At 44.2% G+C, this 17,485-nt stretch overlaps 1 protein-coding gene across 2 annotated transcripts in view; it reads right to left on the bottom strand.

Annotated features, from left to right (window-relative positions):
* Window positions 1-17,485, bottom strand: part of RSPO2 (R-spondin 2) — a 114,734-nt gene that overhangs the window by 53,282 nt on the left and 43,967 nt on the right. For both annotated transcript variants that reach the window (XM_083450738.1, XM_083450737.1), the window contains exon 3: window positions 4,175-4,363. In XM_083450738.1, coding sequence (XP_083306864.1) covers window positions 4,175-4,363 — 189 coding nt within the window. The remainder of the gene's footprint in view (window positions 1-4,174; window positions 4,364-17,485) is intronic.

Below are 17,485 nucleotides of genomic sequence, written 5' to 3'. Positions count from 1 at the left end.
GCATGACCCTCTTACAAGCTAGAGTGTCCTAGAGGAGGAGATGGCTGGAACCCTGAACAGGATCATTCCTGTTTGGAAGTGAGAATACAATGCAACATTGAGGGATAAATCCCACTTGCACGTCCTACCACTGAGCTTTGATTCCTCCCCACCAACACAACTTTTAAGAAGAAGCTAGAGACGCATTTGCCAGAAGTACCGTATTTTTTGCTCTATAAGACTCACTTTTTCCCTCCTAAAAAGTAAGGGGAAATGTGTGTGCGTCTTATGGAGTGAATGCAGGCTGCGCAGCTACCCCAGAAGCCAGAACAGCAAGAGGGATTGCTGCTTTCACTGCGCAGCGATCCCTCTTGCTGTTCTGGCTTCTGAGATTCAAAATATTTTTTTTCTTGTTTTCCTCCTCCAAAAACTAGGTGCGTCTTGTGGTCTGGTGCGTCTTATAGAGCGAAAAATACGGTACTTTGCAAGGAAGAGACAGAACTGGGTGATCTCATCCAACACGCAGAGCAGTGAAAGTGAAGAGAATCACATCACCTGCCCTGACCAGATTGAGAGAATCTGTGGCCCTCGAGCTCACATCAGCCTCATCCAACGGTCGTGGATGATGCAAACTGAAGTCCAACAACATCTGGAGGTCCACCACTGAACTAGCTAAATCAGGAAAGCATGGTTAACTCCTTCCCATCTTCAAAGGCCCCCCCCAACCTTCATTGACTGGGGGGCCATCTCACAGCAGAGGCTCATATTTCTCTCCAGCCCCAATGCCACTGCTGCAGATAGCCAGGGAACCATTGTCGCAGTTGTTGCTCAACAGGAGTCAGGTGACACAAACAGCAAATAGGATTACAGTGGTACCTCAGGTTAAGTACTTAATTTGTTCCGGAGGTCCCTACTTAACCTGAAACTGTTCTTAACCTGAAGCACCACTTTAGCTAATGGGGCCTCCTGCTGCTACTGCGCCACCGGAGCACGATTTCTGTTCTCATCCTGAAGCAAAGTTCTTAACCTGAAGCTCTATTTCTGGGTTAGCGGAGTCTGTAACCTGAAGCATATGTAACCTGAAGCGTATGTAACCCGAGGTACCACTGTACAGTGGTACCTCTGGATACGAACGGGATCCGTTCCAGAGCCCCGTTCGCATCCTGAGGCGAATGCAACCCGCATCTGCGCGTGCGCAGGTCGCCACTTCCGCGCATGAAGTCATTTTGACCGTCTGTGCATGCGCGAGCAGCGAAACCTGGAAGTAACGTGTTCTGTTACTTCAAGGTCATCCCAGAGCGTAACCTGAAAGCACTCAACCCGGAACAACTTCAACCCGAGGTATGACTGTACAAGTAAAGGGTTCAACACAGTGCATTACTATGCTTCAGTATATCCTGACTCATCTACTGTCAGATCTTTCATTACTGCTTAATGGCCCTCCAGCTGTTTTGGAGCTAAAATTCCCATCATCCCTGGTCGCTGGTCCTGTTAGCTAAGGATGACGGAAGTTGTAGTCCAAAAACAGCTGGAGGGCCAAAAGACAGAAAGGAACTTGAGGGCTGAGACAGCTGGAATGAAGGAAAAAAATGAGTATAACAAATCAAATGATAATGATAATGATGATTGTATTTATACCCTGGCCATCTGGCTGGGTTGCTCCAAAATATGGAATATTCAGGAGGAAACAGACAAAAGCTTAATGTGAGAATTAAAATTCATCCATTTTTTTTCTTAGGATGCATGGTTTAATTACACTATACTACTGATTATATTAGATTTAGGGATGAAACAGGAAAACACACAGAGAAATACTGAAGTGTATTATTGCTTCATTAATAATACAAAGCATAATGCTGCTGTTATTATTATGAGGTCACATTATTTGGATTTAAAAGACAAAACAAAACAATCAGTACAATTCCTAAAAATAAATAAAGGGTGGTACTTAACTATGTTTTACTCAGAGCAGACACTTTGAAATTAGTGGGCCTACTTTGATCATGCTTATTAGTTTCACTGAGTATACCCTGAGTAAAACACACCTGAATGGAGTCATGCATTTCACTCCCATGTCTCAAACATGATGGCAAGATTTATGAGTGCAGCAGTACCTCAGGTTAAGTATTTAATTCGTTCTGGAGGTCCGTTCTTAACCTGAAACTGTTCTTAACCTGAAGCACCACTTTTGCTAATGGGGCCTCCCGTTGCCACCACGCCGCTGCTGCGCGATTTCTGTTCTCATCCTGAAGCAAAGTTCTTAACCCAAGCTACTATTTCTGGGTTAGTGGAGTCTGTAACCTGAAGCATCTGTAACCTGAAGCGCCTGTAACCCGAGGTACCACTGTATACAAATCCAAGCAGTCTCATACCCTGAGATTTCAAAAGAAGTTATTATCCAGTACATTTTTCCAAAGGCAGTTTCATAGACGTAAAGGGTTTGTTTGCATATAATGCTAAACTGTGGCATAGCCAGCATTGTTCTGTACACACAACTTAGGGAAACTTGTATCCAAACTTATTCTGCTGGTGTGAGAGCTTGACTACTTTGTGCTCTGAAATCAAAACATGAAAACTTCCAAGAATTTCAATAGTTTTGTGAGAAGTTATCATAAAGTGAATGAAACTAGGCAGAGCTTTTACCTGGAAACTTTCGCACCAAAGAAAAAGGACTGGAGCTAGGTTGCAATAATAAGTACACTTATAAGTACACATAAGGCCCGCTGGACACAACTGGATTTACTTCGGAGTCATGAACAAAATTACCCGAGTTCAAGTCCCACTGACGCGCATGGGGAATTGTGGAGAACTGCAGGACTATCTTGGAAGCGAGAAAAGGGCATTTCAAGTTAAGCAAGAAGTTCCAGAAAGAGAATTTAATTCATCATGTCAAACTGACATTTCAAAAAATGAGCGCATACTCAGCACCAGAACCAAGATAAATAAAATGGTAACATAAATCATGAGTTCAGAACACAAAACAGTGCAAGCTCCCATTGAAATTAAACAGGAGTTGCCCAACATCAGAGCTCAATGCACAGAACAGATAGCAGGTGTATCTCTTCTGCTCAGAGAGATGGGGAGAACCAGTGGCATTTCTTTCTGGGGGGATGCAGGGGGACGCATACCCCTAAACATTTTGTGAATCTTTGTACTTCTGTCCATTTACTGTATTTATTTTTCCCAAATTGAACTATAAAATGGTGATTTTCTTGAGTCAAAATGAGAGTATCCCTAAACATTTTTTTAGAACAAAAGCACTGGGAAGAACAGATTCTGATCTCAAAAATACACAGTGCTACCTCGGGTTACCTACGCTTCAGGTTACATACACTACAGGTTACAGACTCCACTAGCCCAGAAATATTACCTCAGGTTAAGAACTTTGCTTCAGGATGAGAACAGAAATCGTGCAGCGGCAGTGCAGCGGCAGCACAGCGGCAGCAGGAGGCCCCATTAGCTAAAGTGGTGCTTCAGGTTAAGAACAGACCTCCGGAACGAATTAAGTACGTAACCAGAGGTACCACTGTATGAACACTTACAAACAATTGTAAGTGTACCAAGCAAGAGGTTTGCTTCAGATAATTACCCCCCCCATCGGCAGGGAACCTGTGGCCCTCAGTGTTGCTGGACTCCAATTCCCATCAGCCCCAGACAGCATGGCCAGTGGTCAGGGATGATGGGAGTTGTAGTCCAACAACAGTGGAAGGGACACAGGTTTATGACCTAAGGGAAGAAAGAAGTTCCAATGGATAATAAATTTACAGACGATTGAGGCTTGCACTTGGAATTGCTTGGGAATTCTAAGAAATGGGAGGGGAACCAATGCACTTTTGACATCAGTGGTTCAAGACGGGACAGTTTTGAAAAGTTCAATCTACCAACTTGATTCAAAATAGCATCTGATAGTATCCAAACACCAGATGAAAAACTGCTCCTTGATCTCAGGAACCATCGTGTAAAATGAGCGCCTGGCGTGCTCTGGTCCATGGGGTCACGAAGAGTTGGACATGACTAAACAACAACAAATCTTTAGAGGTGTCCAAAGCACAGTGACCAGACAACTGGAGATTCTTTTAGGAAGGAATGCCTACAATGTATTGGAGTTGTCTACAAAAGTATCGTCTCCACCCTCACCAATAACTTAGTTTTGAAATTACAGATTTTAAAAAAAGAAACATGAAAGGAAACTCACTTGAACATCTGTTCATGTCTGGGGCTCGCAGACCGTAGTACCCTGGCGGGCAGGAATTCAAGCATTCCCCATATTGCCTCATTCCTTCCCTTCGGAGAAAGAAGAACAACTTATGCTGACATCTGATGCATCCATTGTCCTTTGAGCAAGACAAACAGCCTTTGCAAATTGGATTTGGTCCATAGTTGGCTGTGGAATTAAAAAAGAAGACGACAACAACAACAACAACAGTATTAGAACCCAAAAATAAGCATGTGGCAATATTTATCTTCCCTTTAAAAGCCTGCATAGAGGAAAAACAACAACTGAAGGAGAGGGCAGGGAACTTCAGCAGACATGGTAGTGAAGTGGGCACTTCCAATTTGCTTTGGAAGTGAAAGCTCCATTCACTTCCCCTCCCCCCCCATGCCATGTGGTATAGTTTAACAAGCCAAAAATTATTACTACATGTGCATAATACTAAATGAAGTTGGAGAGCAACTTAAGCGAAGTCAGTGGACAGTGGTGTACAAATGGGAGCAGCAACAATAAGGATTGGGTTCAAAGGAGGAAAGTGGTTTTTACTTCAGCATAAGCCTACCTTTTCCCCCACGGCTGCATCTGCAGTCTAAATTTGAGGTCATTTAATCTGTCAAAATATGGTGTAGCACTAAATTAATCTCTTGTTGCACTTGCAGAATGCTGCTCAGCACAGGAAAGCACAAGTTCCGCTCTTGTGCTAGTGGACAGAGAACAGTGGATTTAATTTGAAAATTGAAACCAAGAGAACATTCTTTCCATTTGTGATATTTTTAAAAGAATGTGTAATTAAAAAAAATTAACTGTTCTTTTCCAGTAAGAAGATGGCCAAAAATAAAAATCTACACCTGTGAAACTAGCATTCCCTGTTGATTTCAATGGGGCATAACTTAAGTCTGGATCCAACCCATTGTTGCGTATTCAGGAGGAAAACAAGCAAAAAATGGAAGGCTGAAAGTGGCTCCACGTGGAAGCAGACGAATTCCTGTAGGCCAGGTCTATCAATGGCTATTAGTCATGATGGCAATATGGAACCTCCATAACCAAAGGCAGATTGCCACTAAATACCAGTTGCTGGGGAGGTAAGAGCAGCAAAGGACTATGACTTTCCAACTATGTTTCTGGGCCATAAACATGCCAGTTTAGATCTTGTTTTTGAGAGTTTCCTACCACCAATTTCACTTCTATATCCCAACTTCTTGGTAGCCCTCCAAGAAATCTTTATCTTATGATGGGACTTTGGATCAGCCAGGGTCTTGAAAGGAGAATCCTTTAAGTCTTAAAAGTTTAAGATGTGCGCCAAGAAGACAACCAGATTAATCCATACAAGGTTTATTAAGTGAAATTCTAGCATAAATAGATCAGTGGAAATTAAAGCCGGCATTAGATAAGACTAATGAGCAAAGACAGAAGCTGCAAAAATAAAGGCTTATGGATTACTGGCTTCTAATGCTTATTTAACAGCAGACCGCATGTAGCTCTTCTGTGGCTCTTGCGCATTTTGAACATTACTTAATGCAGCTTGGAAAGCATTGCCTGTTAAGGGCCTGACGACGAGACAACTGCTTAACGGGCATGTGCTGTGGCAGGATGAGGGAACCCACGGCCTGGAGCTGATATTCCAGTTCTCTGTAGCCAACCATAAAGACTCTCCCAAGGCCTCTGTACTCTCCTTGAACATTTGGCCTGGCCTGTCTTTCTCTTGCACTATCTTCTCTTTGACACCCACCCACCCCCAAATCAAGCGGTATTTGAATTTTATGAAATAAAATAAACAAATGCACCCGTCTCTGTAACAGAGCGTACACTACTTTTTTAACACCTGAAGTGTTGTGCACACAGGTACACAGACTGTACACTTGTTGAATGTTGCATGTGAATGCTTTTATGAGTGCCCAGCTTAACTATTTGTGTACACAGAGATGGCACTCTGGTGGAACGTTATGTGTGAACACCTCTAAGGAAGTGTCACTTTGCAAACAAGGAAGGGGGGAATTGGAGACTGTTTTTATTCCCAGGGGCTGATGGGTTTTAAAAACCTTTCCCCCACATCCCACCTTTGTACCTATCCTCACTTAACACTTTGAACTGGGAACTTGAAGGAAAACCCATTGCAAAAGAAAGACAAGCCAAATCAGTTTCCTGACAACGAACCCATTCTTAAAAACCTTTCCTCTGTCCTCATTTTTAACACAGTACTGTATTTACCCCATTATTTGTAGCTATGAATAGCTCAATCAGTAGAGCGTGGGTAAATAAGTTGTATGATTGTTCTTACGAGTATAAAATTAGTAACAAGTCATTGTGCTTCATATAAATGCATTCAAAATACAGTGGTACCTCTGGATGTGAACGGGATCCGTTCTGGAGCCCCATTCGCATCCAAAAGCGAACGCAACCCGTGTCCGCACGTCTGTGCATGCACAGATCGCGATTTGCTGCTTCTGTGCATGATGTCATTTTGACCGTCTGCGCACGTGCGAGCGGCGGAACCCGGAAGTAACGCGCCCCATTACTTCCGGGTCGCTGCAGCGTGCAACCCGAAAGTACTTATCCCGAAGCTACTTCAACCCGAGGTATGACTGTATCACTATATTTGTCCATACACAATCTATGTCTAAAAGCAATCTCTCTGTGTGTTGCAGGAGTAGGCAAGCCTTCTATCCATCGTTCAAAGGGGGGCATGGTATTATCTTTCCAATGAATCAATTATCAGCCTTCAAGCAGAAGTAAGAGTCAAGAAAGAGAAGAGGATGCTGAACTAGATAGATTCAGCAGGGATCTTATGTTCTTATAGTATCCTACAGGAAGGCATGGATATACACAGTGGCGTAGCGTGGGTTGTCAGCACCCAGGGCAAGGCAAGTAATTTGCGCCCCCTAACCCGTGGATTTGCGCCCCCTAACCCTACCCCTCAGATGTTGCGCCCGGTGCGGCCGGCCCCCCCTGCACCCCCCACGCTACGCCACTGGATATACAGGAGCACTCCTGCAGTGAGGTGAAGATCACACTGGGCCATTTGTTGCAGACAGCATGTGTGTTTCCTGAGGGAATCCCTGCATTTCTTGGGTGGTTGGAAACACTTGGGGTATAAGGCTTTTGCCTGTCAATGTCAGAGACATGTAAGGGTTCAGAAATGCATTGGCTGTCACTACAACTAAGTTTAATTGCACATACACGCGCCTAGGGGAGACACACAAATATATGTCTCCAAAGTATAGTGTCCAGATCAAGAGAAGTAATAGTACCACTCTATTCTGCCTTGGTCAGGCCACATCTGGAATACTGTGTCAAATTCTGGGCACCACCATTTAAGGAGGATGTTGGAAGGTGTGCAGGAATGTGTGCAGAGAAGGGCAACCAAGATGATCAAGGGTCTGGAAACCAAGCCTTATGAGGAACTGAAGGAGCTGGGTACGTTTGGCCTGGAAAAGAGGAGACCGAGACGAGATAGGATAGCCATCTTCAAATATATCAAGGGCTGTCGCATGGAAGAGGAAGCATGCTTGTTTTCTCCAGCTCTGGAGGGTAAGACTTAGACCAATGGCTTCAAGTCACAAGAAAGGAGATTCCAACTAAACATTCAGAAAACCTTTCTGACAGTAAGAGCTGTTTGGCAGTGGAAGAGACTCCCCACAAGAAGTGATGGACTCTCCTTCCTTGAAGGTTTTTAAGCAGAGGTTGGATGGCCATCTGTCATGGATACTTTAGCTGGGATTCCTGTATTGCAGGGGGTTGGAGTAGATGACCCGGGGGTACCTTCCAACTCTAAGATTCTATAATTCTATATACATGGAACTATATCCTGATTGGCATTACCAATAACTATCAGTCTTTGCCTATTTCCACTTCTTCCATCACCACTCCCCACACCCTTCTATGTATCCCGCTAACTACAACCTGCACATTGTTGCCATGTACTTATGTCTCAAATATTGAAAACTAAATTTGTTTTTGTCAAGTCTTTTAATATCTGAAATATTTCAGCTTGCTGCTCTGGACCAGCGTTAGTCTCACATGCAGGTGAATAAACAGAGATTTAATTTTTCCCCCTTTGATGGCTTGTTTATTTTGTCTTTTATTGTAAGTTTCAACTTTTTCCAAGCCCCAAAATCTGCAGGGATCCAAAGATGTGGCAGTCCAACAAAAACACAAGCCCAACACCAGATCTACCCAAACAGCAAAAGGCGAAAACATACACGCACACGTTTGAAGCATTTAAAAAACTGAAGCAAAGTGAAAGAGAGCAACACTTAAAAGTCAAGACGTGCAGTGGCATAAGGAGGAAACCCAATAACATGAACTGGTGTTGGCTACTTTACGCTTGGGACTCATTAGTCATAAAGCTAAATGAGAAACTGAACAAAAAGCAGGCAGGGGTTGTACATTTAGGGAGGGCTGGTGGACACTGTTCAACATGATTTCATAGCTGCCCTCCGAAGCTAGGTTTGAGTAATTGAAAACACAGAGGAAAGGAGAAATTTGGGGGAATTGCTGCACCAACTTGAGAGACTTCATGTATCCAGCTCCCCCTTCACATTTCATAAGAAATAATAATAATAATTGCATTTCTATACTACCCTTCATCCGAGGACAGTTATGTTTACAACATAAAAACACACACACACAAAATACAGAACATCGTAACAAACAAAAACAACACACTTTTAAAGGCTATAGATTGTTTCATTAGCCAAAAGGCTGGGAGAAGAGGAATGTATTTGCCTGGTACCTAAAGATATGAAATGAAGGCACCAGGGACCCATTCCTGGGGAGAGCATTCCACAAGTGGAGAGACACCACAAAAAAGCCACCGTTCTCATGTTGCCACCCTCTGGACCTCATGTAGATGAGGCACACGAAGATGGGTGCACCTAGCGCAGTATTTGCTGCACTGTATTAAAAGCAGGTGAGTCTTCTAGATCAACTGTTACCTTGATCCTTTTAGTGGCAGATGACAGGAACTGAACATGTGGTATTCTTCATGAAAAGCCGAGCGTTATAGACCTTTCCCTTTGGGACAGAATAAGCCAACTGGGGGTGGGTGCTGGATGTATAACTTATTTGCCCATTCTGTTTTCACACCACACTGCTCTTGCCAAACCCCCACATACCTAGTCTTCCCTAAGGGAAAGCAGATATGCCACTCAAACCTTCACACCCTGAAAGCTGCTCCCCAAGCAATGATGGACACCAACTGGGATGCCTTTAAAAGAAGACCACACAAATTCCTGGAGGATTGTTGGCATCCATCTGTCTCGAGAGACAATAGAGGGCACCTCTGGCGTGAAGTCAAACCTCTGCATTAATAGCAATAAACTGACCTTCCCGGGGCGCAAGCCTGGGCAGTGTGTATGGAGGTCCTGGCTTTCCCCTTTCTTGGCCTCGCTGATGTGGTCCAAAGGAACACAAGCAATACATCTGACACCAGCTTGGCTACAGGAGTTGCCAGAAAGAGGCGTACAAGGTGCCATCCAACCACCTTAGCGACTCCAGAGCTGTGTAGGCTTTACTCCTTAGCCTTTTCATCTCCCGAAGGTATCCCGCAAGGCAGCAGAGGTTTAGGATCCGAGTTTCGTTCTCCTAGATGGGATGCCTTCCCACGTTGACAAGCCCCATCTGCCCCTCACTTCCCTCTACAGCACGTGTAGAAACCACCTTCTTGACCATTAGACCTACTATTGGTTTCATCTGCTCAATCCGCCTGAGCCTGTCTTTGGTGCTTGAGACCCATTGGATGAAGGCCATCAAATGGTTACCAGTCATGGTGGCTATGTTCTAAATCTACTGCCAGAGGCCTCTGACGGCCAGCTGCTAGGATTCATGAGTGGCAAGAGTGCTGTTGCTTTGGGGCTTTCCATAGGCATCTGTTTGGCTACTGTGGGAACAGCCTGCTGGACTAGATGGGCCCCTAGCCTGATCTAGCAGGCCTCTTCTTCTGCCTTTATGGCAGGTGCAGGTCACACTGGGGCTGAGCTATGTTGGCAGCTGATTCTCCCAAACGATACCTATTCTATTCTTAGGAGGGACAACTTCCTGCACTTCCGTTTCAAATGATATTGCCAAACGGGGTGGTAGGAAGCTCACCGGGTGATGTGTCCTGCGTCTACACAGATAAAACTATCCTATTCAAGTAAATGTAAATAATGGTTTTATTGTCATTGCATTAGGTCATAAAAAATCAGCGGCAGAATTAGAGGAAAACAGATATGCATGGCCTGAAAACAGTATGTAATAAACCAAATAACTGGAAGAGTAGGATGTCCCTGGAGTTATTTATCACCGACAGGGGATTATTTCTGAGCATCATTGTGGTTCAGAAATAAGCTGAGCAACTTCATGATGTTTGTGGGGACATAGCTCAGCTGTTTTACAACCCCGGGAGGGGTCATTCCTTGTCAGAGTGGTGTTGTTGAGTTTTTTTTACTAGCTCTGCTATGGCTTTATTAGCAAAAAAATTCCAGATATTACCAGTGGATGGTGTAATGGGCTGCAGATGAAGCCATGCACCATGGAGCTGAGTCAATGCAGTATACTGAGATGGAGAGGGGTGCATCAGTGATGAGGCTGGCACGGTGCAAATTTGCCAGCAGAATTGGCTGCCCCAGTGCATGTGCACTGTGCCAACCTTGCCAAAGCCGAACCCTTCCTCTGCTGCAGCAACTCATCTCGGATAGAGCTCAGGTGAGCAGTGCAGCCCCACTGCACCATCCCCTGCAGCCAGTTAGAAAACATCTACAAATAAAGGGGGAATTAAAAAATATGCATCTTTTGGAAGCAGTGGGTTGCAACCAGCATTGCTGCTCCACGGCTGCAACTGACTTCTGCAGTGCAAATTCCTAAGCAGTGCCCTGTGTGCCATCAAAATGTTCTCCAGAAGGTTGGGAGGCCCTGTGGAGCCTGTCTGGCAGAAGGAAACACAGGGCGAGGAGAGGAAGGGGAAGTTCCACTGTGCAAGTGCTGGATATGACCTCGTCGTTTTTACGTTTTTATTCTTAAAAGTGCTGCTAGGTTCAGACAAGGCATGTGGAAGTGTGGGTGAGAGACGATGTATCTGTTTTGTAAGGCTACAGATGATAGTCCATTGCGCTGGGGCTTCAGGCGGGCCAGAAAAACTAACACAAATCATCCTTACAGGCCAAGGAAAACACTGAAACAGCAGTTAAGCTTGATTACAAAACAGCGTCGAGTTAAAAGTGGGTAGCAAGTAAGAACGCTATCCCACTAGGACTCTAGCAAAATAAAATAAAGTAATTGCTCCATTCTTAGGATAGCCTTAGACCCAACAGGAAATCCAAATTGCCCGATTTCTTTCCCCCCGCCTCACTCCACCGCCAAAAAAAGTTTTGACTTTCAGTTCAAAGTACTTCATTTGTATCAAAGTCAGGCTGGTGTAGATCACTTTGAAACTCCCACCCTTTTCACTAAGAGTCTAATTATGACTGCTTTGAAGCTAAATGCCATGGATATATAATGCATGGGCCTTCCCTTTGGATCCATCTTCCTTTTGAACTCCTCCTTACCTCTTGTGCACCAGCAGTTAAAGTGTGAGTGCAAAATGGAAGGGGGTCTATAATTAGCAAAGGGGAAGGGAAATCCCTAGAGATGTGTTGTTTTTAAAAAGTGTCCTTGAGAACATGCGCCCTTTACAGCTTGCTATTTAGTTAAAACACTCAGAACATGAGCTTAACACAGACAAGCTACATTTTTTAAAAAAAATAAATATAAAATTAGTGTCTCTTAAAACCTTTCTAAAGTCTCTATTTCCTAAAGGAAACAAGGACCTCGCCAACTTTAATTATACTTTCCTCCAACTGGAACACTCCGCAAGTCTTAAATCCCTTACTTACTTTTTATTGCCAGTAATTAGGCAGAGCAGAAGTTGCCTTTCCAAAAGACAAAAGCTGTTTAAACATTAGGAATTAGGAGGAATCAGATAACCCTACTTCAGCTAATGCATCTTTCTCTAAGCTCTTTTAGACATTAAAAGCAACAACTTGGTTTTCCTCGAATGATATTTTAGGCCACAAACTTGTCCCGGATAAACAAAGTTTTAAATATTTGTGTATCGTTTATATAGTTTTATTCCCGAGAGATATTTAAACAAACTTAAATCCAGGCTGCCTATTTGCAAGGAGTTAATCTGACGAGATGAAGGCTAAAATGTACTAATAAAAGCTTTGTGATTTTAAGAGCCTAATATTGTGCTAGGTGCATTACAAATTAAAAACAAGACCCCGCCGGAATAATAAAACCTACAGAATGACTTGACTGGCACCTGACCTTAGAATAATTTAGCTCCCCTGTGCATGTGCAATGTCTGATCACAACCGAGTGCCTTATTTGTACAAGATTTTTAAGATTTACTTCCATACAGGGGAGAACCTCTATCCACATGTATCTGAACCCACAGAAAGCAATGTTCTGCATTGGAAAGACTGCTCAGAACAGGTGTGGGCAGCCTGTGGCCCTCCAAATCTTGAGGAACATCAACTCCCAGCATCCACTGCCAGAATGACCAATGGCCAAGAATCATGGGAACTGTAGTTCAGCAGCATCTCAAGGCCCAGAGGTCACCCGCCCTGGGAATGATTCCTCAGATTTCAAACAGCTCTTTGCCCAGTAACAGGTTTACAATCCTGAGGAACATACAGGGAAACAAGAGTGAAATAATTTTGGTCTTGTTTAAGAGAAATGGATCTGCACAGGACACCAAGGGAATGGGGAGACTGTATACTGGACGTGCTTCAATGGGAACCCCAATAACCCATATTACATTTTTCATACTCTGCGCTAGACTTAAGTCTCTTCTGCTCTGCATACATGGTCAAACACTGCACCAATGCAACAGGAGAGATTTGAATAACTGCAGATGCAATAGCATCATAGTTATCCCTCAGGCACCTAGATGAATATTTATTTTATTTTATATTTTGCTCTCCCTAGAAGTTCTGGGTAGCATCTGCTGGAAAATAGAATTCATGAGGATCTCAAGTAAAAGCAATTGCCCAGTGGACACCCCTACCCCAGAAGCCAGTTTATAGGTATCTTTCTTGGCAGGATCCAAGAAAGGTCGTTCTTAAGGGACTGGCAATAACGCTGCCTGCTAAACAGGCTCATTAATGCAGGGGTAGCCAAAATGGAGCCCTATAGATGTTGCTGGGCTCCAACTCCATCAGGCTTAGCCAATATGGCCAATGGTCAGGATTGATGGAAGTTATGGTTTCAACAAATCAGGATGGCATTGGCTATTCATGGATGAATGGCCCATACTTTTCCCGCATGCATAAAGAAGTCATCACTGAATACAGGCCACCTGAAACATAAAGTAAGGCTGAAAAGGAAACTTCTGCAGTTCCCCAGAAGGTACTAACTTTCAACTTAATATACTTTATGATGCCCAAGTTATCTACAAATCTCAGGGTAGATGCAGCCAAAGCTGTTGGCCACATAACTTCAATTATAGTCTAGACATGCAGATGGGCACAGGTCACAGTGACATGATGTCTGAACCTAGGTGCCCGAGGGCACATTTTAAGTTGGCACTCCAAATCCAATTTTGAGAAAAATTTCAAGTATTGCCGTCATTTGAGACATATTCGGGGCCTATTCAAGAAAAAAACAGGAAAATCTGACACATTCTTAGACATGGCATTGTAAAAATCTAACCCACCTGCCAACACTTCTGTACGTTAAGTGGGAAAATCTGGCGTGGTGATTAAGACATTTCCTATTTACTGGCTCTTTCAATCCCTTTATACCTAATGCTCAAAGCTAAGCTTCGATCCAACTAAGAAAGGTAGATTCCTCCAGCCCTTTAGGGCAAGGCCTTGCAAAAAGCTCGGTTGCAGCGTACAAAGCTCTCAAGTACCAGGTTTTGGAAGCCATGCTAAAGATGGCTTTTTGGCTTCTCAGCCAAAGGATATCCAGCCAAATTCAGTAAACAATATTCCCGTAGTCAGATGTCCAGCTGAACAGCAGCTTGTGACAGGATAGAGCTGGCAAATGCCAAAATGTCAGGCAAATTTGGGAAAGCGCCAGGCATGTACAACAGATGCATCGGGGGAGATGAAGGATATTGACGGGAAGCCAGGCAGGAGTGAGAAATATGGGGAGGATGGCAGGAAGGAAGTGGCGCTCACGTGAAAACAAAGGAGGAAGGGAAAAACACACACATAGTTTGGAGTCAATAAAGAATATGGAAAGGCAGAAGTGCTGAAAGCAGTGTCAGAAACTCGAATATATAAGCTAGGCGCCAAATGGCTCCTTAAACCAAGGATACAGGCGCCAAAATGGAATGTCTAGTTGCCATTTTCGGGCAAGATGGCTCTAAAGTCTTAGATGATGGGGGCTGATTATCAGTTAAACATCTGGCTAGTTCAGGTGACAACCTTGAGAACGTTAAGGTTAAGAACTTTGAGAACTTAAAAAGTCACTTGACAGTCCACATCTATATTGGCCTATTTTTCTTAATGGTGTCATGGACCATTCATAACGTCAGAATATTCTTCACAACTGTGGGGTAAGTGAAGACAAGCTGCAACAATTAACTGTAACATCGTTCGTCGCTCCTGCTCAGGCTGCACAGAATAAGCATGTGGGTTCCAGAAAATTCATTAAGATGGTGCAGATAAAATATAGCTAATAGAATTCTACAGGATGGGGTCTTAGTGTGTGAAAAAATCCAGATCCAATGATCCTCAGATGGTGCAGATGTCAGGCAGCATCCTGGAGCCCAGGCATCTTCACCTGGTCACAAGATAGCTAGGTGCAAAATGCACCTGGCCGATTTTGAACACTGGCTGCAAGCACCATGTCTGTTTGCTAACACGAGGGGTGTGGAACTGGATCTGGGTGGTGGGCCAAGTCATTATCTCCCCCCACTCCATGCCCATGACCAAATATGGAAGAAGCGTTGGGCACCTGTCAGTCACCTGATCTCATAATGATGTAAAAGGTAAAGGACCCCTGACAGTTAAGTCCAGTCGCAAACAACTCTGGGGTTGCGGCGCTCATCTCGCTTTACTGGCCAAGGGAGCCGATGTTTGTCCGCAGACAGCTTCTGGGTCATGTGGCCAGCATGACTAAGCCGCTTCTGGTGAAACCAGAGCAGCACACGGAAACATCATTTACCTTCCTGCCAGAGCGGTACCTATTTATCTACTTGCACTTTGACGTGCTTTCGAGCTGCTAGGTTGGCAGGAGCTGGGACCGAGCAATGGGAGCTCACCCCGTCGCAGGGATTCGAACCGCTGACCTTCTATTCAGCAAGCCCTAGGCTCAGTGATTTAGACCAAAGTGCCTCCCATGTCCCTAATATAATGATGTAAAGTGACCCCTTTTTTGCTCACATGGTATGAAATGAAATCATGCAGGCGAATGAAAGCCCTTTGCAGTAACCTCCACAAGACCAGGTGATCAGGTGGCTGGGAAACCCCTTTGCACATCATGCCACAATCCACTGCTACAGAGTGCTCTGCAATGTGTTGTGGAAGACCTGACAATCAGCTGGTTTGCAGGGCCTTATAAAGCGGGGTGTTGCCAGTGTTGCTTATCAGCTGGTGGGCTGTGTCTACAAACCACTTTTGACTGAGTCAAGGTTTTACCTGCTTCATACTTGACACTGTATAGGACATCAGGCATCGGACAGGTGAGTGTGGCGTCAAAAAAATGGCCCCATGAGCCAAATGAGGAAGCCTGGAAGGGACTACCTAGGAAGCTGGCGGACTCTCCTTCATCTGAGGTTTTTAAACAGAGGTTGGATGGTAATCTGTCAGGGATTCTTTAGATGGTTCCTTCATTGCAGGGAGTTGGTCTAAATGATCCTTGGGATCCCTTCCAACCTTAAAATTCTATGGTTCTATTACATTATTATGAAACTGTGCTAAGTCTAATTTTAACTGTTTCCCCATTTCCTTTGTTTTAAACCGGTTTGAGCTGATGCTTTTTGTGGAAAGGCAACATACAAGTAAAACAACAATGATGAATGAGTTAATAAAATACATTTTGTCATTGCAGGACAGCCCCTAGACTGCATTTTGCCAGTATCTTAACACATGGAACTTCCACGCAGTTTCCCACAACTTCTGTGACAGTTTTGCATTTAACTCACGAGCTCTGCAGAATTAAAACCGGGCATCAGGATGCGTCCATGTTCACAGAACAATAGCCATTGCATGCAAGAGTTCATCACTACAATGACAAACAAGTGTGTCAAGTTTTGGCTTTAAGTTAAACCACTTCCTCAACCCGGCTTCTTGACTATGGGGATGTGTGGGAGAAGAGCCTTCATAAACAAGCCTGCAGGGGGAGGAGTCCACATGATTCAACCCTGAAACAAACTTTACTAATACTGACGTATCAACACACAATGAAAAGCTACATTGAGCATCTTGACTGCAGCTGTTCAGAAGCGAATGCAAAACGCATCCACTGTATTCCATAAAAATCAAATGATACATATCACACATAATAAAGAGATAATTTCTAGATCACCACTGAACTGGTTGATTTATTCTATTAAAGGTAAAGGTAAAGGGACCCCTGACCATTAGGTCCAGTTGTGGCCAACTCTGGGGTTGCGGCACTCATCTCACTTTATTGACCGAGGGAGCCGGCGTACAGCTTCCAGGTCATGTGGCCAGCATGACTAAACTGCTTCTGGAGAACCAGAGCAGCACACGGAAACGACGTTTACCTTCCCGCTGGAGCGGTACCTGTTTATCTACTTGCACTTTGATGTGCTTTTGAACTGCTAGGTTGGCAGGAGCAGGGACCGAGCAACGGGAGCTCACCCCGTCGCGGGGATTCGAACGGCCGACCTTCTGATTGGCAAGCCCTAGGCTCCGTGGTTTAGCCCACAGTGCCACCCGCGTCCCTCATTTATTCTATTAATCATGCTATATTACAGTGGTACCTCAGGTTAAGGACATAATTCATTCCGGAGGTCTGATCTTAACCTGAAACTGTTCTTAACCTGAAGCACCACTTTAGCTAATGGGGCCCTCCATTGCTGCCGTGCCACAGCTGTGCAATTTCTGTTCTCATCCTGAAGCAAATTTCTTAACCCGAGGTACTATTTCTGGGTTAGCGGAGTCTGTAACCTGAAGCGTCTGTACCCTAAGGTACCACTGTACTTTGAACAACAGTTTGTGAAGTTTAGCTTGCCAATACTTACTGGGCACCTGTAATCTCATCTGTTCAGACACCACTTTGCAGTCACAGACATCAGTACCTGATTGTGTGTATAAAATTTCATTTACTGCTGGAATACAGGGAGCTGACCAAGTCAGA

Source organism: Podarcis tiliguerta (assembly GCF_965153285.1).
Source record: "Podarcis tiliguerta genome assembly, chromosome: 7".
In the NCBI taxonomy this organism is placed as follows: domain Eukaryota; kingdom Metazoa; phylum Chordata; class Lepidosauria; order Squamata; family Lacertidae; genus Podarcis; species Podarcis tiliguerta.
Note: the sequence above shows the minus strand (reverse complement) of the source record. Positions and strands in the feature narration are given on the sequence as shown.